At 34.3% G+C, this 23,351-nt stretch overlaps 2 protein-coding genes and 3 pseudogenes across 4 annotated transcripts; 4 read left to right on the forward strand and 1 right to left on the reverse strand.

The window, feature by feature from the left end:
* The first annotated feature begins 288 nt into the window (after nt 1–288).
* Nucleotides 289–5,637, forward strand: LOC107405687 (putative wall-associated receptor kinase-like 16; annotated as a pseudogene).
* Nucleotides 4,748–8,579, reverse strand: LOC107406063 (uncharacterized). Of its 3 annotated transcripts, XR_007241219.2 has the most exons (10): nt 8,425–8,579; nt 8,133–8,239; nt 7,918–7,961; nt 7,718–7,806; nt 7,392–7,500; nt 7,194–7,207; nt 6,472–6,573; nt 6,143–6,276; nt 5,644–5,752; nt 4,748–5,431 (listed from the first exon to the last, which is right to left on the reverse strand). XR_007241219.2 is itself a non-coding variant. In XM_016013172.4 (9 exons), the coding sequence occupies exons 1-8, from the start codon at nt 8,467–8,469 to the stop codon at nt 6,154–6,156; spliced, it is 633 nt and encodes a 210-aa protein (XP_015868658.3). In that variant the 5' UTR covers nt 8,470–8,579; the 3' UTR covers nt 4,748–5,431; nt 6,147–6,153. The 3 variants fall into 3 exon arrangements, 2 of the variants coding, with proteins under 2 accessions (XP_015868658.3, XP_015868651.3); XM_016013172.4 differs by lacking the exon at nt 5,644–5,752 and having other exon boundaries at nt 6,147–6,276; XM_016013165.4 differs by lacking the exon at nt 5,644–5,752.
* Nucleotides 8,580–8,756: 177 nt separating this feature from the next.
* Nucleotides 8,757–10,930, forward strand: LOC112493131 (uncharacterized; annotated as a pseudogene).
* A 1,790-nt stretch (nt 10,931–12,720) lies between these two features.
* On the forward strand, nt 12,721–15,318 carry LOC107406471 (SNW/SKI-interacting protein A). The gene is made up of 2 exons (XM_016013598.4): nt 12,721–13,058; nt 13,257–15,318. Exon 2 carries the CDS (start codon nt 13,307–13,309, stop codon nt 15,131–15,133), a length of 1,827 nt encoding a protein of 608 aa, XP_015869084.2. The 5' UTR covers nt 12,721–13,058; nt 13,257–13,306; the 3' UTR covers nt 15,134–15,318.
* A 4,373-nt stretch (nt 15,319–19,691) lies between these two features.
* LOC107405697 (wall-associated receptor kinase 17-like) lies at nt 19,692–23,201 on the forward strand (annotated as a pseudogene).
* Nucleotides 23,202–23,351: the final 150 nt, after the last annotated feature.

Raw genomic sequence — 23,351 nt, forward strand, 5'->3', positions numbered from 1 at the left:
ATAACTTGTAAAGTGAGCCAGTGTAGCTTTCTATGTCGACAGAGATTAAAATTAATTATATAGGACCCAACGCGCATGCAGAAAATAAATTTGCAACTCCTCCAATGACTTTGCTGCATTGACTTGGGTCTTTCTCTTCCTTAGCAAGGCAACAACAAGACTCCTTGTATTGTTGTGTGCACCGATCGAGTTAAATATATATATATATATATATATATTTATATACATAGCTCAGAAAATTACAAGCACTCTTTCTGGTGATCGAAATCAAAACGGTAGCCATGGGCTTCAGCTAAAGTACCACTGTCAAAACATTAATGTTGGCAGTGGCCGCTGCAGCAGCAGCAGCAACCTATCCAAAAAATCTACCAGGCTGCAAGGGTTGGTGTGGAGGTGTAGAAATTCCATATCCATTCGGCATGACTGAGAGCTGTGCCCTGGACACCGAAACATTTCTTATCCAATGTGACAACACATCCGGTCTCGAATACCCTACTCTAGGTGAAAATCTTAATGTTACCGACATCTCCCTCGAAAACCATGAGATAAGCATATTGTCATACGTGGCCGAGGATTGCTACGCCAAGAATGGTACACAAGTTCGTGAGGACCGGTCCTCCCTCACAGTCCCCTTGTTTACTATCTCTAATTCCAAGAACAAGTTCACGGTCCTTGGCTGTGACTCTTACGCATACCTCAATGGTTACCAAAACGAGGAAGAAGAGTATTCATTGGGGTGCATGTCTAAGTGCGATAACATGAAGAAGGTGCAAGAAGGAAGTTGCTCTGGTGTTGGGTGCTGCCAGACCCAGATTCGCCAAGGACTCAAAAATATTTCAGTCAGGGCTTATAGCTTTAAAAGTCATGAAACCTCAATCCGTTTTAATAACTGCACCTACGCCTTCATTGTTGAAGAAAGAAAATTCAATTTCTCTCCTCATTTTCTTCACAGTTTTCCTCAGGAGAAGATGCCTCTGGTGCTTGACTGGGCAATAAGTTATGATATTCAGAATCAGACATGTGGGGCTAATACCATAAGCCATAAGCTTGACGATGGTTCCGGATACTATTGCCTATGCAACAAGGGTTTTCACGGAAACCCATATCTACCTGAGGGTTGCCAAGGTACTTATACGTACATATTTTTTTTATACGTATTTTTTTATTGATTACCTATTTCTCATATTGACTATTAATTAACTAATTAAAAAAAAATGTAGAAGAAGAAGAATGGTAAATAAACACAACCACCTTGTTTAATTATTACTGTTATCTTTTACTAGAAATGGCAACCGTGTGGTCCGGAGCGGGATAGCCTGCCTCGTACCTTGCCAGCTCAATATGAATATATTCATATTAATATAAATATATATTTTATTATTATTATATGGAATATATATATATATATATATATATGGGGCCAAAAAAATATAATCCTCATTCTTACTAAGACCCTAACCAAGGGTATGGCCTTTTAACCGAGAATTACCTACCTTATTAGGGACTGATTTCCAAGAGGATTAAGGATGGCAGGACAAATTTTCATTCATATTTTTTAGCTTTAATGTTTATTACACTTTTGTATTTTCCCCTTTCATAATTTTACAATTTAAGTCATCAACCTTTAAAAATTGTAATTTAAACTTTTGATTTACAAATTATTGTTATTTGGATCATGCTTGACTTTGAACTGACGAATAAGGCCTAACGTTCATTTCATGTGCAGATCATGTGATTGATATTAAAATATATAAAATTTCAAACTAGATGTATCAAAATGTAAAATTTTAAAACTAGAGTATATTAAAATGTTTTAACCAATGCAATTTAATAGCTTTTAGTTTTTAAATTTTGCAATTTAATAGGGAAAATTTTATTTAAACCTCTCCAGTTTTATCATAGTTACAGTTGTTTATGAAAAATTATATTCAAAATTCATGAGTTAGTTTTTTCAATTAATTTTTACTGTAAAAGAATTATAAATGTAATTATACAAAACTAAAAGGGTTTAAATGACATTTAATCCCAAATAATATCCTCTTATTTTTCAGAAAATTGCACTTTAATACCCCATATGAAAGCTATATGAGATGGCTTTTAATATTCCATTAATCAAAGTCAAACATGATCCAAATTGCAACAAATTGTAAATTGATATTGACTAAGTTGATAGACTATTTATATCTATGATTGAGAGGTCATGGATTTGAGACACTAAGATAAGGAGAAAATTATTATAAATGATAAAGAAAAAAAGTAACAAATTGTAAAGCGATTATCTATATCACAACTTTTGAAATTAAAAACCTAAATAGTAAAACTAAGTAAGAATAGTAAAATGCAATAAATCCCACACTTTACACACACACACACACACACACACACACACACACACATATATATATATATATATATACTCAAATTTACTATAGTGAACATATACAATCTTTCAACAATAATTAATAATGCTATCTACTAGTCAACATAGATTCACTTAATGGTGGCTGGGCAATTAATATTAGTTTTAGGGAATCTTGAAACAATTAAAGGTATTTTCCATTATTTAATATTTAATAACCTGTAAATTTTAGGATTTGAATGTCAAAGGAAGTGAAAATGTGAAAAAAATTTAACAAGAGGAAGTGTTTGTGTAATTTATCCACCAAAATAATTGGAATCCTCACTAACATGACTTGTAACAAAAATTAAATTAAACAGATTGCCGGCCTTAATTTATGATTTATATTGACGGTATATAATTTTTGTGTTTATATATATATATATATATATTGAAACGTTTTGCAGATATAAATGAATGCGAGGATGCAAATCTCAATAACTGCTCCGATATTGGTTACTGTGTTAATGAGGAAGGCGGCTATAATTGTTCTTGCCTCGCAGACTGGAGTGGAGATGGGAGAAAATATGGAGCGGGTTGCAATCCAGAACCAAAATCATACCCAAACAAAAAGGATAAATTTCCATAAATGGCCGTCATTGGTATGTCTTCATACATTATATGCCTTTTTTTTTTCCTTTCCTCCTCTTTTAGGAGTACGAACATTGTTATTAGGTTGCTTCCGTAATGACCATATATTATATGCTATATGATATTTATTTATTTGTTTGATATGTTGAACTAAGATATATTATATATATATATATATATATATAGAGAGAGAGAGAGAGAGAGAGAGAGAGAGAAAGAAAGAGAGAGGAAAATATTTTATTTTTTTAGTGAACGTCCCACAACATGTGAGATGTTGATTTTCGATTTTACTCGTCCTGCAATATGGATATCTAGGCTTGCCTGTTTGGAGGATGAGATTATATATATATATATATATAGAATAAGGTTTAAATAAAATTTTTAATATGAAATTTTTATTTTTTAGTATTAAAAATTAAAATTTAAAATTATATTTATAAGTTATCAAATTTTAATAGATTCATTTTTTTTAAATAAAATTTTAGTATGTTACTAAACTCATATTAATATAATTCAATGGTTTTCAATATATATATATATATATTTATACACAAATTTGTTCTAGTAAATCGCTCCTAATAGTGTAGGTGTCTAACGCTGCCAACCACACTTATAATTGGGGAAAGATGCCCATTGCATCAAAATTTTATATTTATATATATATATATATATAGCCAATTTTTTATTAAAATATTCATTAAAATATCTTAATAAATTTTCTATTAAAACTTTTTTTATTTGCCCTTGATAGAAATTTAAAATTTATTAGAAATTTAAAATTTATTGGCAATTCATATGAATTCTAAATAAGATTTATTTTATCTTTATAAAATTTTATTATTTTATTAGACTTATATGAATTCCTAATACATTTTGTTTTGGTTTTTAAAGAGATTAAAGCCAATAAAAAAGATGTTGATAGAAAACTTATAAGAATCTCTTGAAGAGAGATTGGCTATACATATTTTTTTAAAATTTTAGTATTTTAATAAACTGTTAGATCCCCAAATATATGTTGACACCTTGACAGAAGACTATATATATACACATATATATATAAATATATAAATGTTTTCGATACACTGGTTACAATCAATGGATTATATATAATAAAATCATATAATCAACCATCGCCGATGAGTTACATATAATTGACCTTACATGCCTTTGACATGGCGAGCATACACACAATTTATAACAAAGATGTATATACATAAATGCGAAACCGTCTTTTATGGTGTAAGTGATTATCACCTGATTAATATTATAATGTTTTTAAAATTTTTTCTAAATAGCATTTGTTCTTAATTTTTACTTGAAACGGAGGAACAAAAAATTGTCTTGTCCTTTTGGGCAATGATCCCAAATTCAAATTTTGACACTAAAAAGAATAAAAAGTAAAAGGCGTTTGATTTTTGTAAATGACTTGTCACTTCCTTCCAAATGTAGGTATTGCAATTGGTTTCATCCTCTTACTCGTTAGCTTTTTGATACACTTGATTCTCAAGCAGAGAAGGCTAAACAAGCTTAGAGAAAAGTTCTTTCGGCAAAATGGTGGATTATTTCTACAACAACAACTCTCTCGGCTCTACCAACCAGATGGCTCTAATGGAAGAGTCAAAATCTTCAAAGAAGAAGAGCTAAGAATAGCTACCTACAATTATTCTGACAATTCAATAATTGGCCAAGGAGGTTTTGGAACGGTTTACACAGGAATTTTAGCAGACAAAAGGATTGTTGCCATTAAAAAGTCCAAGATTGTGGATCAAAGCCAAATTGAACAATTTATCAATGAGGTAATTGTTCTTTCCCAGATTAACCATAGAAATGTGGTCAAACTCTTGGGCTGTTGTTTAGAGACAGAAGTTCCCTTACTTGTTTATGAATACATTCCAAACGGAACCCTTTTTGAGCATATTCATGACAAGGAGAAAGCATCATAGTTATTGTGGGAAATTCGTCTTGAAATAGCGGCTGATACAGCTGGAGTGCTATCTTACCTACACTCTGCAGCTTCAATACCGATCATCCATAGAGATGTCAAGCCCTCAAATATACTTCTTGATAATTACACTGCAAAAATTTCTGACTTTGGAGCTTCAAGGTTGGTTCCACTGGATCAAACTGGAGTAGCAACAATGGTGCAAGGAACTCTTGGATACTTAGACCCTGAATACTTGCACACCAACCAATTGACTGAGAAAAGTGATGTCTATAGCTTTGGAGTTGTTCTTGTGGAGCTACTGACTGGACAAAGAGTTCTGTCATTTGATAGGACAGAAGAAGAGAGAAGTCTAGCTCAATATTTCCTACTTTCCTTAAAGGAGGGTCGATTGTTTGAAATACTAGAAAGTCATGTAGCAGAAAAGGGAAATGAGACTCAATTTAGACAAGTGGCTGAGCTTGCAAAAAGGTGCTTGAACGTTAAAGGGGAGGATAGGCCTGCAATGAAAGAAGTAGCAATGGAATTAGAAGGATTAAGAATAATAGAGAAGCATTCATGGGTTAATAATTATATGGAAGAGACTGAATACTTGCTTGGTGAGACATCCACTGCATACAAAGACAATACTAGCAATATTACAAACAATGGCTATGATAGTACAAGTGACCAGGTAATAATGGATTTCAGTGGGAGATGATTGAATCCTGACCGTATGCATGGTCGCTCAACGGCATATTGTAACTTTTGTTTCCCCTTCCATCTTTCCTTTTTCCTGTTTCCAACTCTTTTAGGAGCTTTTTGTTTTCTTAGTATAAGTTCTGTTTGAGTAAAACAATTTATTCTGTTAAACGCTTACAGTATAATGGGTTATTGTCTTATCATTTTATAAACTTTCTGTCTAGTTCGGAATTTTATTTTCTTTATTCTCAGAATCATACACTCTTGACTATTTAAAAATTATTTACTTTACAGAAAGAAAAGTTGTGGGTTGCTTTCTGATCCATATACACAATTCCAAAATTGGGTAGATATGTATGTGGCCAAATTCCTTTCTGCTGTAACAATAAAGTTTGTCTTGTCTCATAAAATTTTTGATGCGATTAATTTACCACTCCTTATTTTCAAACTAAGCAGTATAGCTAGCATATAAGATACTCTTTAGAATAAAGTTAACAAAGTATAACAACTTGGTTGGCAAAACAAAGTACCTACAGACAGTTCAATTCATTTCTTGAAGCCGCAGGACTGCACTAAAGCTGAATTCTTCACCTGCCTCAAACATGGCTTCAAGATCTTCGAAGCTTTGCTCCACTCTCAAGTCCTTGCTGACTTTTAGATCTCCCTGCAGTATTTAGAAAGAAAATATAAACTAGCACATCATAAGCTCTTTTTTAATAAATACAATGGGATAACTTATTCTGTATTTTTACTAAACCTCAAAAGATATACCATCAACAATATCGACTATATTTCAGATGAACCATTAGCAATCAAATATCAAATTCAGGAGTCCCAAACAAAATTGCATAACTAGTACCTTTTCTACATATTCAGCAATAGTAGAGTTTATTACTCTCTCGATGACTTGCTTGAAGACGTTTGAAGGTCCTAGTACTTCTAATAGAATATTCTTGGGTATCTGCCAAAAAACAAGTAAGAGAAATGCAACTGTCTGTACCTTTGACAAAACTGAATGTCTAACCATTATATCTATAGGCTACATACATCACTTCTCTCTATTACCTTTGCCCCGACAAACACACATAGACAGACGCACATTCCAATAAGCACATAAATATTTGTCCATATTGAGGTTCAAAAGAAAAGTACTATTTTTTCCAAGTAGTTCTATTTATTGACAAAACCACTCTGGGTGTCAGTGCACGCATGCTCAAGTTTGTGAAAACTCCACCCAGGAGCCCAACTATTGCAGAAGCCCTGAGAAGAGTGATTAAATCACATTCAAAAGATAAAGAATGAAAATAAGAAAAAGTTATGTTGCATATTGCTCCCACCAACCACTTGTGTACTCTCCGATCATTGAGCTGCATGTATCATCTAGACTGTTAAAAAAATGGTGATTCTTCCACTTGCTTAAATTTATCTTTCACTCTCCTAGCAGTGGTGATAATGAAAAATGAAATTAACAATTATGCAACCCATGAAGGCCAGTTTAATACTCTTCATTTAGCATTGGCTGATCCTTATCAAGACTATGTTAAAAAATTAAAACAGCATATAGTAGGAGCAAAAACTTACATTTGGAGTTTTTCCTGGTAGTCCACATTTGTTGGAAAAGCAAAGGGAAGAATATACAGGAAAGTATGTGTCAGACCAGTTGAAAGAAGGCACGGAAGGTAGATAACAAACTACTTTTATCTATAAATTTAAGGCAAAAGTCATGCTGAAGATTTCCTTTGTACATTTCCAATTGTCTACTTCATTCAAAAACCTCACCTCCTTTAACTCTTCGAAATCCTGGGATTGGCTGGGCTTCCTCAACCATCTTGTCAAAAACTTCATCAAAAATTGTTTGGGTTGTGGTACCGGAAACCTCTATGCTTAACTGGGTACAGAATGCATCAACATTACTTGCCGTCAAATACATAATCACGTAGACCAATTATACTATCTGCATTAATGTTGCTATTTTTCAACAGAAAAACGAAGTACAATAAAATTTATCATCATATTCATAGCACAGATTATTAGACGTTCTTGCATTATTAAGATGTTTTAGTTCCACCTAGAACATCCAAAAATACTAAAAGCATTTAATATACCTTGAGTTCTCCAGATTCATTGGTAGATTCAGCAGTAACAGAGAAGTTCTCAAACTCAGAAGGAGAAATCTCAACAGCATCTTTGGCACCTGAAGTCAGTGTAACATTATCTTACAGAATGCTTAACAACAGCTTTGGACAAAGAAAGAAAAAATAACGAGACTGGGGAATTGGCACAAGAGCAATAATTTAGTCTGGACCTGATAATACAGCAAAGGTGGCAGGAAGAATCTGGAAACTTCTCCTGCACAATTAAAAAGGAAACAAGGAATATAACCAATTCTTACTAGTTTATGACCAAAATAAAACTAACCCTTTTCTAAGACAATGCCACAGATTGCTAATAAGCAAGCAATGGCAAATAATCAACATCACCAAGGCATAAAAAAAAATCTATTCATGCTCTTTTTCTTGCCTTGTGCTTAACTGTGGAGCAAAATGTCTGTTTTGGAAAGAGGGACACGTTCCTCTCCAACTAAGGTTGCGGACACAACCTTCTACCCTTTGATTCCCAATTATTATCTGCAAAAGTTAAATCATGCAAGTTATATATATATATATATATATATATGAACATCACCAGGTTCTGAAAGACACAAAAATATAGCAATGCAACGCTGCATATTTGGAGCTATATAGCAATATAACAAGCTTCTTTCTTTAAACAAGAAACGGAAACCGGAAAGAAAAGAGATTTTGATTATTACCTTGGGATTTAAAGGAAAAAGGACAGTTTTTACGCCTATTTCCATTATCTCTTCCTCCTCTTCTCTCTGTCTCCGTACCCAAAAGGATTGGGGGCAAATGATGATAACGTTTCCAACGAATAGGAAGCTGACGACGTCGTCCTGTATTTCATTTTCTGTAAAATAAATAAAGAAAAGAAAACGTCTTTTACTCTGACTACGACGACGTTTTAGGAGAGATAAGGTTCAGAAAAATACAAGTTTAACAAGACGAATGATCCTCCTGATTCTGAAGACACAAATCTTTCTGCTTGGTTTTCTGGTGGCAGAGCACCACTACCAACCAACCAAGCATGGCGTCAGCTATGAGGATGACGATAATTCCTTCGCCATTTCAAAAACTTGGAATTCCTAATGTCAGAGCTTCTCATTTCACCCATTTGGCCTTTTTTGATAGCTAATTGGGTTGGTTTTAAAGTGACCCACTGTAAAATTCTCATCTTTAATTATATCCAAAATGGAGTTTCTTTTTATTTAAGTTTTTCGGCTTTTCAACACTCTTGGTTGTTTTCCGAGAAAAATGTGAAATATGCTTTAATACGAAGGCTGGTCATGAAAGATGAATAATGAACTAATTGTAGATATAGAATCTTTTTGAATAACGAATTTGTGGATTTTGGGTGGTGACCACCCAAAATATATATTATATATTATATTTTGTAGAATCCTCACCTGAGCACTATTGTATGTATATATTTATTGTACAGCAGTTTTGTGTTAGAAGCTACAGTGGTCATGTTGTTACTTGCAGAAACACCACAAGCATCAGGTTTCATAATAATGGACAACGACATAGTCTATTTACTAGGTAATTGAAACTGTTTCAATCTCTCTCCTTTGCTTTTTGGATGGCAACCATCTTCAGTCCATGAAACCAATGGTGTATTCATGGCAATCATCTCAATCCAATGCGCAATTTTTTTTTCTTATTACGTTTTGTGGTTCAAATACTGATAGATAGATTGTTTCTTGGTCGTTGTTATCTTGTAGTTCCCACAAGAGAGGTAATGGAAATTTGATCAAACCCATATCTGCTGCTGGTTCAGGTGAAGTTACTTATTATTCTCTTTTATCTCCTGCAACTTTTATTCTTGGTTGGTTGTAACATTGGTTATGCAGGTGCTGGAGCATCCACTGAAGATCAAGAGGACTCTTTCCCAGAAAGAAAAAAAAAAATTTATATATATATATATATATATATATCAAGAGGACTCCGAAGTGCCAATAACCGTGGAGAACGCCAAGATAGTTTCAGAGTCTCAGGACAATAATAAGATGCAGTGAACTTGCATAACGATTAAAACTCATGCCATGTTATAAGCTCCCCACTCATATTTGGCTCTGCTGCTAACATGTAGCATGGTATTTATACCAATTTGTGAGCTAGAAAATTTGACTGTATGAGGATACATTTGGGAACCTCATGATTGAGTTACTTTCTTTTTTGTTTTTATCTCATACTATTCAATTCGCAGATAAGGGTGGACATAACTGGTGATGAGGTGAAAAGGATTTTTGAACAAATTTTGAGAAATTTGGGTCGCACAGCACCTCCAATTACAGGATTTCAAAAATGAAAAGGAGGTAACTAATACGTTGAAGACCCTCCTTGGTTGTGCGTGGCTTAAGCTGTGATTATTTGTCACCAGTTTCTGCTTTCTTTCGGTCTTAACTTATGAATTTTTGAGTTAACAAAAATCTAATCTATTTCCTCCTCGCCTTTTTCATGGCTTGGATATTCTCACAGTGAAATCGGATGAGTGGTTTATGATCTCAGGCTTTGTTATAAACTTTCTATACCGTTTGACCTTGGCGTGGGTTCAGTATCTTTGTTAAAGCCGCAAGTTACGGGATGATCATTTTTATCCCTCCAATTGCATGGTCATGATTTATTCAAAGTTTGATTTGGTGTAAAATATTGATTCTTCCCCCTATTTTATGTTTGCATTTCCTTAGAAGCTGCTGAATTATAAATTTAATAAAAAAGGAGAACTTTTAGGTGTGTGATTTATCTTATCTATTAGTATTGTTCTTAGGTCCCACTGAGCTTCCTTTTGGAGACGCTTGGTCCAGACCGAGTCACAAAGTTTACCATTCAGGAGATAGTTAGCTCGGCCATTGCTCAATATATAAAGAAGGTGACTCTCTATCAGTTTCCTCTGATCATCTTTTCAATACCAGGAAAATCTGGAAGTGAAGACAACAAAATCGACACGACTTAGTCAGGAGAAGAACTCAACTTGTCGTTTGGTCCAGGAAATGAATTTTGGGTTCAATGCTATCCTTGCGCTTGGACGTTAAGAAGCGGAGACACCAAGCTTAAATCATTGATTCTTGTATGTGGTGATATTTAACAATGTTATTTTGTTAAATGATTCATCGAAGAATCTTTGTACGTGTATACTTTCCATGATAACGTTTTACAGATAGAAAATATTGATACTGAATTCCAAAACAAGTTAAACAATTCCGAGTTTCTACCATACACAATTCATAGTCACCTTGTTCCAAACCTCTTCCACTGGAAAAAAAAAAAAAAAAAAAAAAATGGCAAGACTCTGCAAGTGGTTGTGGCCTTTGGGTGAAGGTTGGAGGAAAATCGTTTAAGTGATGTTCAATTTGCAGTGTGCTGGTCATGATGTTGAGATTATCTCAATTTTCAGGGATTTTTGTTTTTAAATAAATAAATAAAACCCAATTATTAGGTCTCTGTCTACCGGGGCAAATTATGATAACAATTTCAGCGAATAGGAAGCTGACGACGTCGTCTTGTACTTCAGCTTGAGTCAAATAAATAGATTTTTATTCCATTGTAGCATTTATCTTTCAATTTTTTTGAATATCATTTATCAATTTAAATTGGTGTTACTATCCTTTGAACTTTAAAAAAAATACGCCATAACCACAAAACATTAATCTGGTTTGTTTTGATTTTCTGGCTTTAACACCCTTGAGCTGTGCAAAAAGTTGCAAATTTCCTTTTATTGGCAAACCTATATATATGTATGTGTGTGTGTGTGTGTGTGTGTGATATAGTCTACCAGCTTCCCCTTTCTCCACATTGTAATAAGTTCAAAATTCTCCTTCTTTCCCACTTTCTAATTGTAATGAGCTCAACGTTATTAAAAGAAATATATTATAAGTAACAACATATGTGATATTAAATTATCTAGCTACCCTAATTTTTCATCTTGACTAGAAAAATGATATGATAGCTACATCCAAATAATCGATGTGATAATCGTATGATCAAAGTGAAAAACAGTCCCAATCTTTTTGCATGCAAATTATTTCAAAAGGTAAAGAAGCAATTATTTAAAAAAAAAATAATAATAATAATCCAAAATATAATGATGGGATATTATTAATTAAACATTAGAAGCGTCAAATACAAGTGAATTTTAGTGACTCTATGCTTATGCTTACGTTTATGATTACAAATTACCTGAAATACTAATAAGAAAATAATTATCAGATTAATTGCAAATAAAACGTTTATCGTTGTCCTTTTTCAGCCAAAAAAAAGTAACATTTATCGTTGTCCTTTGCACATTGGTGGGAGGAGTAGGTTTCGATGTTACTCATTTGGTTTTTTGCGTTTTTATTTTATATTTTTTATAAATTGAACTGATTAGAATTTGTGAAGCAAACCAAATCAAATTTGGTATGGGCTTTGGCCATTTCATATTATTTTATTATCTTTTAATATTTTTGAAAATTTTCTAATAATTTAGATTTAATATTACTAATATCTTAAATTAAATAATTAAAAAATATATCAAAATATAATTAATTATAATATAATATTAAAAAATTATATATTTATCCATACAATTTAATTTGATTTGATTTGGATTAAAAATTATCTAAACAAACCGATCATAAACCAAAAATATAATTAGGTTGGCTCAGTCCGGATCAATTTTTACTTTGGATTGTTGCATAGTTTGCCGTATTTTAATTTTTTTTTATTTTTTATTTTGGTGAAATGTTGCACAGTTTACCTTATATATATATTCGTATAGTTTACCTTATATATATATATATTTTTTTTTTTTTTTTCTTCCTAATATTGTGAATGAAAGAAACAAATAAACAAAACTGTGACGCTTAAAAAAAAAAGAAATAAAAAAGCCAAACAAAACTGATCTCCACGTAGACCAATCCCAAACTGTCTCCACCGTTTGATTGTCATCCCTAGCAGCGTGATTAACTGTCTCCACCGTTTTATATATATATATATATATATCCCCGTAAAGCCGCCCCTTTAGGAGAGCTTGGCGGTGTTGGCCAAAACGAAAAGAAAAATCTGTATCAACGCCTATAAAGCCAAAACCCAAGTTCTAAATCGGGATAAAAAGAAAGAATTTGAAAATTAATATAATAAATCGGAAAAAAAATTGGAAATAACGTTTAAAATTGTGAGTGTAACACATCAAACCTCATTAGTTTCTTTTATCATAAAAGAAAGGAAAAAAAAAAAAAAAAAAAAAGAAGCCTTCACCACTCATCGTCCTAGTCCGGCAAGTTCCATCGGAAAATCGGGGCTTACGAGAAATCACCGTCAAGCTGAAGCTGGTGTTGCTGTCGTTGAGGTTTGAGTTCGATTTTCTACATCCTCTATTCTTTAAAGTTTCGATTTGTAGGTTGATTACCTTTGCTCTCGAATTAGGGTTTGGCGATTTGATTTTATGGTTGAATATGTTGTAATAGATGGTGTCGGTTTGTGGGTTCAGTATTTATTAGAGTTGTAAACTGATTTGGATTTCGTTTTTCTTTCTGGATGGTTGTAGTTGTAGGCTGTCAAAGTCGTTTGATTGATTAAGTTAGCGCCAGTCGCGCCATGACGGCTTTAAAAGAAATTCTCCCTCCTGCGAAATCGACGACGACTACTTATTATGATCACTCTAATGACCCCTGGTTCAAGCAGCGGTTCTCATCATCCGCCGAGACTGAAAAAGCCTCTGTAATCAAGCCCAATCCTGTTCCTCCTTATTTGAAGCGTGCTGGTTTTGTACCTCGGAAGGTGGAGGATTTTGGGGATGGGGGTGCATTTCCCGAGATTCACATTGCACAGTACCCTCTTGACATGGGTAGGGATAGATCATCATCCAAGCCCGCATCCAAGATTCTTCCGGTGACAGTTGATGCCCATGGAAATATTGCTTATGATGCAATTGTAAAGCAGAATGAGAATTCTAAGAAGATTGTTTACTCGCAACATAAAGATCTTGTGCCAAAGGTTTTGAAGAATGATGATGAGAAAGCTGATGATGAGGAGGATGAGGAGATGCAGAATGAAATTGAAGAGACAACCCAAGATACAAAAGCTTGTCTTGAGAAGATTGTGAATGTGAGATTGAGTGCCGCGCAGCCAAAGAATGTGCCTAAACAGTCTTCAGACTCCAAATTTATCAAGTATAAGCCGTCCCAGCAATCAGCAGCATTCAATTCTGGTGCCAAGGAGAGGATTATCAGGATGGTTGAGATGCCTGTGGACCCACTTGAGCCTCCCAAGTTTAAACACAAGAGAGTTCCAAAGGCTTCTGGCTCTCCACCTGTGCCAGTAATGCATTCTCCTCCACGGCCTGTGACTGTGAAAGACCAACAGGACTGGAAGATTCCACCCTGTATTTCAAACTGGAAGAACCCAAAGGGTTATACTATTCCTCTCGACAAACGTCTTGCAGCTGACGGGAGAGGTCTTCAAGATGTTCAGATCAATGATAATTTTGCAAAGCTTTCTGAGTCTTTGTATGTTGCTGAGCAGAAGGCCAGAGAGGCAGTTGCTATGAGATCAAAAGTTCAGAAAGAGATGCTTATGAAAGAAAAGGAAAGGAAAGAGCAGGAACTGCGTGCTCTTGCTCAGAAAGCTCGTTCGGAGAGAACAGGTACAGCTGCACCAGCTGCTGTTCCAATACCTTCTGAGAGGAACACGATGGAAGCTGATATGAGAGGGGAATATGATCGCCCCAGGGAAAAAGAGATGGATTTACCAAAGGAGAGCAGGGAAGAAAGGGAAGGACGGTTGCAGCGGGAGAAAATCCGAGAGGAGCGACGGCGAGAGAGGGAAAGGGAGAGAAGGTTGGAGGCTAAAGATGCAGCAATGGGAAAGAAAAGTAAAATCACAAGAGATAGAGATCGTGATGTCAGTGAGAAGGTTGCTCTTGGTATGGCTTCTGTAGGAGCAGGAAGAGGGGGAGAGGTTATGTACGACCAGAGGCTGTTTAACCAGGAGAAAGGAATGGAATCTGGATTTGCAGCTGATGACCAATACAATGTGTATGATAGGGGCTTGTTCACTGCTCAGCCTACACTTTCAACCTTGTACAGGCCTAAGAAGGATGTTGATACTGAAATGTATGGAGGTGCTGATGAGCAAATGGAGAAGATTTTGAAGACTGATCGCTTCAAACCTGACAAGGGATTCACCGGTACTTCCGAGAAGAATGGTGCAAGAGACAGACCAGTTGAGTTTGAGAAGGACACGGAAGAAGCTGATCCATTTGGATTGGATATGTTCTTGACACAGGTCAAGAAGGGTAAGAAAGCCATGGAAAAAGTTGGTAGTGGAGGAACAATGGCAGCGGCTGGTGGTGGTTCATTCCGAGATGACTATGAAGGAGGAGGTTCTGGGAGAACTCGCATTGGGTTTGAGAGGGGTCGTTAAGCAGCCTGGTTTTGGACGTAACCAAGGCAGTCCTTTTTTTTCTTTTTTTCTTTTTTGTTTGGCCATTTTCCCTAAGAAGTCTTTGAATTACTTTCCGCTAAAAATATCCTATCTTGTATAAGTGGCCGGTGAAAACAACTTATAATTTTCTGCTTTAAGTGCTCAATTTAAGTTTATTTGACCTATTACAGGGCCTAAACTTGGGCGAGAAACAAAAAAAAAAAAAAAAAAAACATTTTAATTAAATATGTTTACAATGTATTTAATTAGAGTTTATTAGGCATTAGGTTGAGTTAAATTGTTAGTTGTAATTTGTACAAGATTTAATCACTGAGCTACGGGTTGATGAGGGTATGATTCGATGATAATTTTAGCAGTTAACTATGAAGCTGTGAATAAAATTTGGAAAAGGGGCTTCTTGGCACGGTTAGCTGTACATGCTGCCCTACTTTAAGTTATATCACAAATAAAACTCGGTGGTGGAATTTTCTGAAGATGTAAGGCAACGTGTAAATGTATTAAACTACTGTCTACTGCTTTTTTTTTTTATTTGGTCAACGATTACTGTCTGCTGGTTGGTTCAAAGAAACAGTGTTTTTGGAAGCAAATTCTCTTGAGCATTTGGAATTACTAGGTCTGGCCCGATGCACATGGTTTAATATAAAATTTGGATATCTAATAGTTTATATAAAATATTTTTAATTAAAATAATTTTATGATTGTTATGATACAATAATTTGAAAATCGTCTATTTATTAATTATTTTTTTAATTTTATATTAATAGAAATGAGAAAATTTGTTTGAATAAAATAATCATATAAAGCATTTCATGAAGAGTGATTTATTTTTGTAGAAAATAGAACAGTCTTTTACTAAGCAAAAAATTAAATGAACAGTAAAAACATAAAGTACTTGCATTATAAATGATGATATTTTAGCACAATTAATACTTTTATAAGATAATTGCAAGATTTAATAGAAAAATATGTAATATTTAAACTATTTTCTATTACCTCTTGCATTTTATAAAATATTAATGTTAGTGCTATTATTGTAGGATATTAAAAATAAAGTATTTTGTAATAGTATACAAAAAGTTACAATTGTCTATCATTCCAATATTGACGTAAAGAATATTTCATGATAGCCAATTAAGCATTCTTTGTTTGTCTTTATACTGAGCAAACTTTTTCTCGCTACTCTCATCATACTGTAAGAGAGATGTTTGCATATATTATGGATTATGTTTTCATCATATAGTAAAAAAGATAAAAATATTAATATTTGTTATATTTCTATTAACTTAACTAAGCCATTGATTTCTCTTTCTTTTATATTTTATTCGTTATATTATACTTTTTTTATTTTCAAGTAACTTACTAAATAAAAATTTTGATATTTTTAATTTCTTATTGGAGTTGGGGAATTTGATCTTGAAAAAACAATGTGTGAGGAGAGCTACTTGATTGTCCTCATAGACAGCATTGTTACACTTCAATACTCAAATATGGTAAATATCAAATCCAAAATGTAGTCAAAATGTAATACTTCAGTAATATTTTCTAATTTATATGGTTATAAGTGTTGTTTGAGGTAACACTTTACTGAATTAAGAATTAATGTTTAAAAAGCAATAATTTTATTATTGATTTTTTTTTATAAAAATCCTTAAAATTTATTTAGAATAAAATGATATATAATTATAAAATATGGAAATATAAATCTATGGCTTTATTATCCAACTCTTACTGACAATACTCCCTTTGTTTTTACTCTTTTTATTTATTTCTATTTTTTTGCATTACTAATAACACTCCTATTATATATTACTCTTTTCACCCAAACCATAAAATGGATATTTGAACCTGATTTTGTATTAATGTTGAAATAATGTCTAACTCTTATGTATGACTATTATCGTATTATGTGCATATCCACTATATTTTACCACAACTATTTGCTTTTTATCATGTTAGCACCACTATTATATTAAAATAATGATTTAAACATATTTTGATGAATTAGTGTTTAATTGAGTGCAACTAAAAAACTTGCTAAGTTATTAAAGTTCAAATTCCTTTCCATATATCAAAAAGTGAAAATTATACACTTCCTTTTTATTTTGACAAAATTAAATAAAATTTGAAATAGATAATACTATCATCTTATTTGTAATTATGTTTAATATTGTAAATAAAATAAATGACATAGGCATTATTGATCTGAATTAAACAAATTTAATAGTAAGAGTAAACATTGAAATCAAGTTAAGGCCATACAAGTTATTCCCCCCCGCCCCCCCCCCAAAAAAAAAGTTAACTAAAATAAATAACAATATGAGGAAAAAATGAACAGTAAAAAGGGACCAAAAACAGGTTGGCAAAACGCATGGGAGGAGTGCCGTTTTGGACCAAAATGAACAGTAAAAAAGGACCAAAAACTACTTCTCTTCTCCTTTATAGTATAGACTTATAGTATAGAATTTTTGATCCCCTTATCCGCTTATCTGGACACTATCTTATCGAAGGCCTAGAGCTTTTCGTTTCAAATCCATTTGACTTGATTTCATCGAACCTCTCAAGATAAACATTTTCCTATGCTAACAAATTTGCAATTGTTAGCCGCCTGTTACTTGCACGACAATCGGGCATACTGTGCTTAAAATATTTTAAAGGGTATGTATATGATAATAAACTTAGTATTGTCTGTTGGGTTGGGACTAAAGATCACATGCTTCCATCAAGATGATTCTAAATCAAGGATCTTCACTGTGCTTTCTATAATGTATTCAATCACAATGTTTCCCATCCATAAACATTTTATAATTATTATATGGATGAACACGAAATGGCTCAGCCCCGCTACTTGTTTGCAAAATCATGCTTTCAGATGGATTTTCTTAATGAAGCTGAGGCAGCGTTATGTCCTGCTAATAAGCCAGTGCAGAGAGGTATTGCGTAGATTGTTATATGCAACTTCTAAATTGAAAATTTTCCTCCTATTTTTAAAAATTTACTTCTCACAATGAAATTGTTGCCATTACATATCTTTCTTTAAAATAGATAGGGATACATCTTAACCTTCATATTTTTTAAGATAACGTAATATATATTAATGTTTGTTGGTCCTTTTTTTTCACTTGCATTTCAAGAAGAGGATGATTTGGACATTATTGTTGGTCTTCCTTGTCAGGTTCCAAATGGTGGTCTAGCTATTCAGTATTGAGTTTTTTACTGAGTTTTATACAGTAATGAAAATATTGGTATCGACGAAAATATTAAAAATATGATTTTATGAACATATCGATGGAAATGTCGATATTGATAGAAATGTCGGTAAAATTACGAAAACTATAAATATTTAATTTAGAATACAAATTTTTATATATAAAATAATTAATATAGTAAAATAATATAAAAAATACAATAATTAGAAAACAAAAATAATAATATAGTTCATAAATATTAAAAATTATTATAAATAAAGAAAATACAGTGTTTGTTAGTATCAAAATATAGAAAATTTAACAAATAATATTAAGATACATGAAATTTTCAAATATAATTCATAATACATCATCAATACAAAAAAGAACTCTTTAGTGCTTCAAATTGATTATCATATCCAGATGTTTCACTAGTATAATAATAAACATTTCAACTCATCATATTAGAAAAAAATTTCATGTAATTGTGAATATACAAAGTATATCTCTCTATCAATTCCAATTAACTGTTCAAGTTAAGGGTCATGTGGATTTACCCAAAGAGGAGTATAGCATTAGTTTTGTAACATGAAATAAGTAAAGATATCAATACCGTAATCATTGTGAGGATTATATGATTTCATTTGACCAATTAGATACACAATTGGAATATCAGAATTTTCATATTGAGAACTTACTTGTGTACTTAAAATTTATTCCATCCAAAGGGTTAGAAAAATAATTTTCATCAAGTTGATTTATCATGGAAATTCCATAGTGTTTTCTTGAACCAGTGCTTGCTGTTTGAGCCCCATAATCAAAATCTTATTGGTATGTGTGAATTGATCTTTACTAGTAAATGAACTTAATAGTTGTTGGTTTGGTTATCGATAATATGTTTCACTCATACCTCCACCTAAATTATATCCTCCACCTATAAACAGCTAACTCAGTACATGCTTACATTCTTGCAAGTAAATGACAGTTAAAAATTAATCCACTGCATAACAGCACAAGCAGTGAAAAGATTTCTTGTACATGCAAAAATATATAATAACAATAATTTTTCCCCTACCTAGGTAAATAAAGTACAAGGAATTGATTGTACATAACAAATAATTTCCGAAGCAAGATGAATGACCCTACTTGTTATGTCGTCATGATGATGGTTTTGCAGTATATTAATTGACGCTACAAAAAGACAAAAGAACCAGCTTTTCTTGTTCACTTTTTTCCTTAAATTATGTAACATCCTAGTTTAGACCAACCCAAATAGTATGTTGTTGCAGGTTAAGATTAATTAACCATATATCCATGCTTCTGCTTTCTGATTGCAACTCATGATGATTATAATGGTGGTGGTGGTGGTGGTGGTGGTGTTAGGTGCTATAGCAGCAACAACACCGAACATGAACCCACCTGGCTGCGTTGGCAAATGTGGAGGTGTAGCTATTCCATATCCATTCGGGATGATCGAGGGGTGTGCCTTGGACAACCAAACATTTCTCATTCGATGTGAATCTAGCAAATATCCTGTGCTAGGTGAAAATCTTAACATCACCAAAATATCCATCGAAAACCATGAGATAACCATTTTTTCATACATTGCCAGAGACTATTATGACAAGCAAAGTGTCACGGTCTTACATTTTATGCAGCGGAAATAGACCATGTAGCGGCAAGACTCTCTAGTCAAGGCCAACCTTCTCACTATCCGAGTTCATATATCGACCCATCTGATACCAATTGTATGCCCCTGAGGTTCACCGACGAGAACTATTCTCGTGAGTCTTGCATATAGGCGACTAAGATTGCTTCCCAGCATCAAGGTTCTTAGCCTAGACACTCGTCCCATCTATAGGTTCTCATGGTCATCAAGGCTCACGCTGCCCAATAAACTAGCCCGATGGCCTCACGCCCACTCGGAAGCCTGCAGCTCGACCTTATGCCAATATCTAGTCAGCAATCCAGCTCTCCATTTAGGCCTTGGTCCATGCAAATCCCGAATAGCATACGACCCTGGGGCATGCACACCAGTATTGTGCCAACATGCCACCCAAGGTAGCAACACAAGTTCAGAAGCCTACATACGAATGCCACCCGATGGCACGGTGTCGCCTCGTCCGTGCCTACTTAGCTTCCAACCCTTTTTGAGTGAGGCAGAACCTGAGCTGCCGCTTAATGGCACATTTGCCACAACCTTATAACAAAGGCCTACGTGTGTCTTTAGCATAGCCAGTAGGAAACAACATAGCGAATGCTACATTCAGCCTATGGTATAGGAGTGACGCGCAATACCAGCTCATAGCGCCTACCGGTACTATCCTCGGGACTCCCTATCCCTCGGAGACATAAGCCAACCTCCGTGGCACTTTATGCCCGTCCCATGGCTTGCCCTCGCCCATAGGAGGCTCACTTAGCCCAAGCTCGAAGCCGGAGCCGGGGGCTATGGAGAGCCAGACATGGACCACCCCCCTAAAAAGTTTATTTAGCCATTTCCTTTCTGGCAGCAACAGATATCACTTTGTGCGAGGAATCATAATGGGGTTTTCTCTAGCAAAAATTCATATCTTGGCTCGCCATTCGACATGCACCATTCTAGTGACATTCTTAAGAGATTCCCATGGCCCGGAATCTTCAAATATTTACGAAAATACCACTAGACCATTCCATAGGTGCGGACCATCACACAAAGCAAGTAAGTATCCAACAATCTTCCATCGCTCACAGCTCCTATGTTTACCATCTCCAATTCAAGAAACAAGTTCACGGTCCTTGGCTGCGAATCTTACGCATACCTCAATGGTTACAGAGATGGTGAAAGTTATTCCATGTGATGCATGTCTACATGTCAAAGTATGAGCAGCATTGGTGACAATGGATCTTGCTCTGGTGTTGGTTGTTGCCAGATCCACACACCCAAAGGCCTCGAAAACATCACAGTGGAGGTAAACTGCTTTAATAACCACTCAAGGACTATAAATTTCAACAACTGTTGCCTTTGTTGTTGAAGAGAATGACTTCAATTTCTCCACTGCTTATCTTACCAATTTTCATAGAGACCAGCTTCCTTTGGTGCTTGAGTGGACAGTAACTAGAAATAAGAGTATATGTGGGGCAAATAGCATAACATATAAGGACACCTTTGCCTCTGTCTCTGGAAAATATTATTGCAAATGCAAGACGGGTTTTCATGGAAACCCTTATTTGTTTGAAGGTTGCTAGGGTACATATTTTCAAGCTCACCTCTTCTATTTTATTAACTTGGATTATGGTTTTCTGGCTCATGTTGTTAATCTCGTAGCAAACTTGTATGTAGATATTAATGAATGTGAGGATGGAACACACAACTGCTCTAAAACTCGCCTATGTAGTAATGAAAAAGGGAATTATAGCTGCTCTTGCCCCTCTGGTTTCATTGGAGATGGGAGAAAATACGGACAGGGTTGCAGAGCAAAGAGCAAGCATGTGATTATTAAGATCTTAGGTGGTACGTGTATCTAAAACAAGCTACCACAACAAGAAACCTTTGTTTTTTTAAATTGTCAGTACTAGTTTTTAATTTGCTTGGTAAATAGTTTGAACCGAAGACACAAGTTTTGGACAAAATCTAATTATAGATGATAGAATAGGCTTATATTGCGCTGTATAATTTGTGGCTAAACTTTCATAGAATAGTTTTAGTCACTTCGTAAAATCTTTAAATATCGGTGTAAATATATAGTACTGTTCTTAAAATTTACTTGAAAAAGCAGTTTAATTTTTGTGGATGGTTTTTGGCAATTTATTCTTGCGAATGTAGGTATTGCACTTGGCCTTGTTATCTTTCTCAGCAGCTCATGCATGCACATGGTTCGCAAGCAGAGAAGATTGAAAAAACATAAAGAAATGTTGTTTCTGCAAAATGGTGGATTAATTCTACAAGAGAAACTCTCTGATCATGAACAACAAGATGGCTCCAAAGGAATGATCAAAATCTTCACAGAAGAAAAGCTGAGGAAAGCTGTTCACAACTTCGATGAGAGCTCAATCATTGGTCAAGGAGGTTTTGGAACAGTTCACAGAGGAATTTTAAAAGATGGTAAGATTGTTGCAATTAAAAAGTCTAAGATTGTGGACAAACTCCAAATTGAGCAATTTATCAATGAGGTAGTTGTGCTATCTCGGATTGAACATATAAATGTGGTGAAACTCTTTGGTTGTTGTCTAGAGACTCAAGTTCCTTTACTTGTTTATGAATACATTTCCAATGGTACTCTTTCTGACCACATACATGGCAAGGAGAAAGCATCAAAACTGTCGCTGGAAATCGTCTCAAGATAGCCTCAGAAACAGCTGGAGTTCTATCACATCTGCACTCTGCAGCTCCAATACCAATCATACATAGAGATGTGAAGCCCACAAATGTACTTCTTCTAGATGACTACACTGCAAAAGTTTCTGACTTTGGAACTTCAAGGTTGGTTCCCATGGGTCATGCTGGAGTAGCAACAAGGGTGCAAGGAACTTTCGGATACTTGGACCCTGAATACTTGCACACAAACCAATTGACTGAGAAAAGCGATGTGTATAGCTTTGGAGTTGTTCTTGTGGAGCTACTAACAGGGCAAAAGGCTGTCTCATTCAATAGGCCAGAGGAGGAGAGAAGTCTAGTTGAGTATTTCCTATCATCCTTTGAAGGGAAAAAATGGTTTGGATTGCTTGACAGTCATATAGCAAATGAAGGATATCGGAAGCAGCTTAAGAAAGTGGCTAAGCTTGCCAAAAAGTGCTTGAATGTTAAAAGGGAGGATAGACCTACAATGATAGAAGTCGCAATGGAACTACAGGGAATAAGGGAAACTCTGAAGCATCCCAATTGAGTTAATTCTGAGTTGAATTTAGTCGAGGGCTCAATGTAATTTTCGCACAGGATTTTAGCAGCAGAAAACGATCATGCAATATTAATGGAGTTCAATATGAGATGATTGAAGCATGATACTAGGCACCTTGGCTCAGCCTCATCTTTTACT

This window comes from Ziziphus jujuba, chromosome 1 (genome assembly GCF_031755915.1).
Source record: "Ziziphus jujuba cultivar Dongzao chromosome 1, ASM3175591v1".
In the NCBI taxonomy this organism is placed as follows: domain Eukaryota; kingdom Viridiplantae; phylum Streptophyta; class Magnoliopsida; order Rosales; family Rhamnaceae; genus Ziziphus; species Ziziphus jujuba.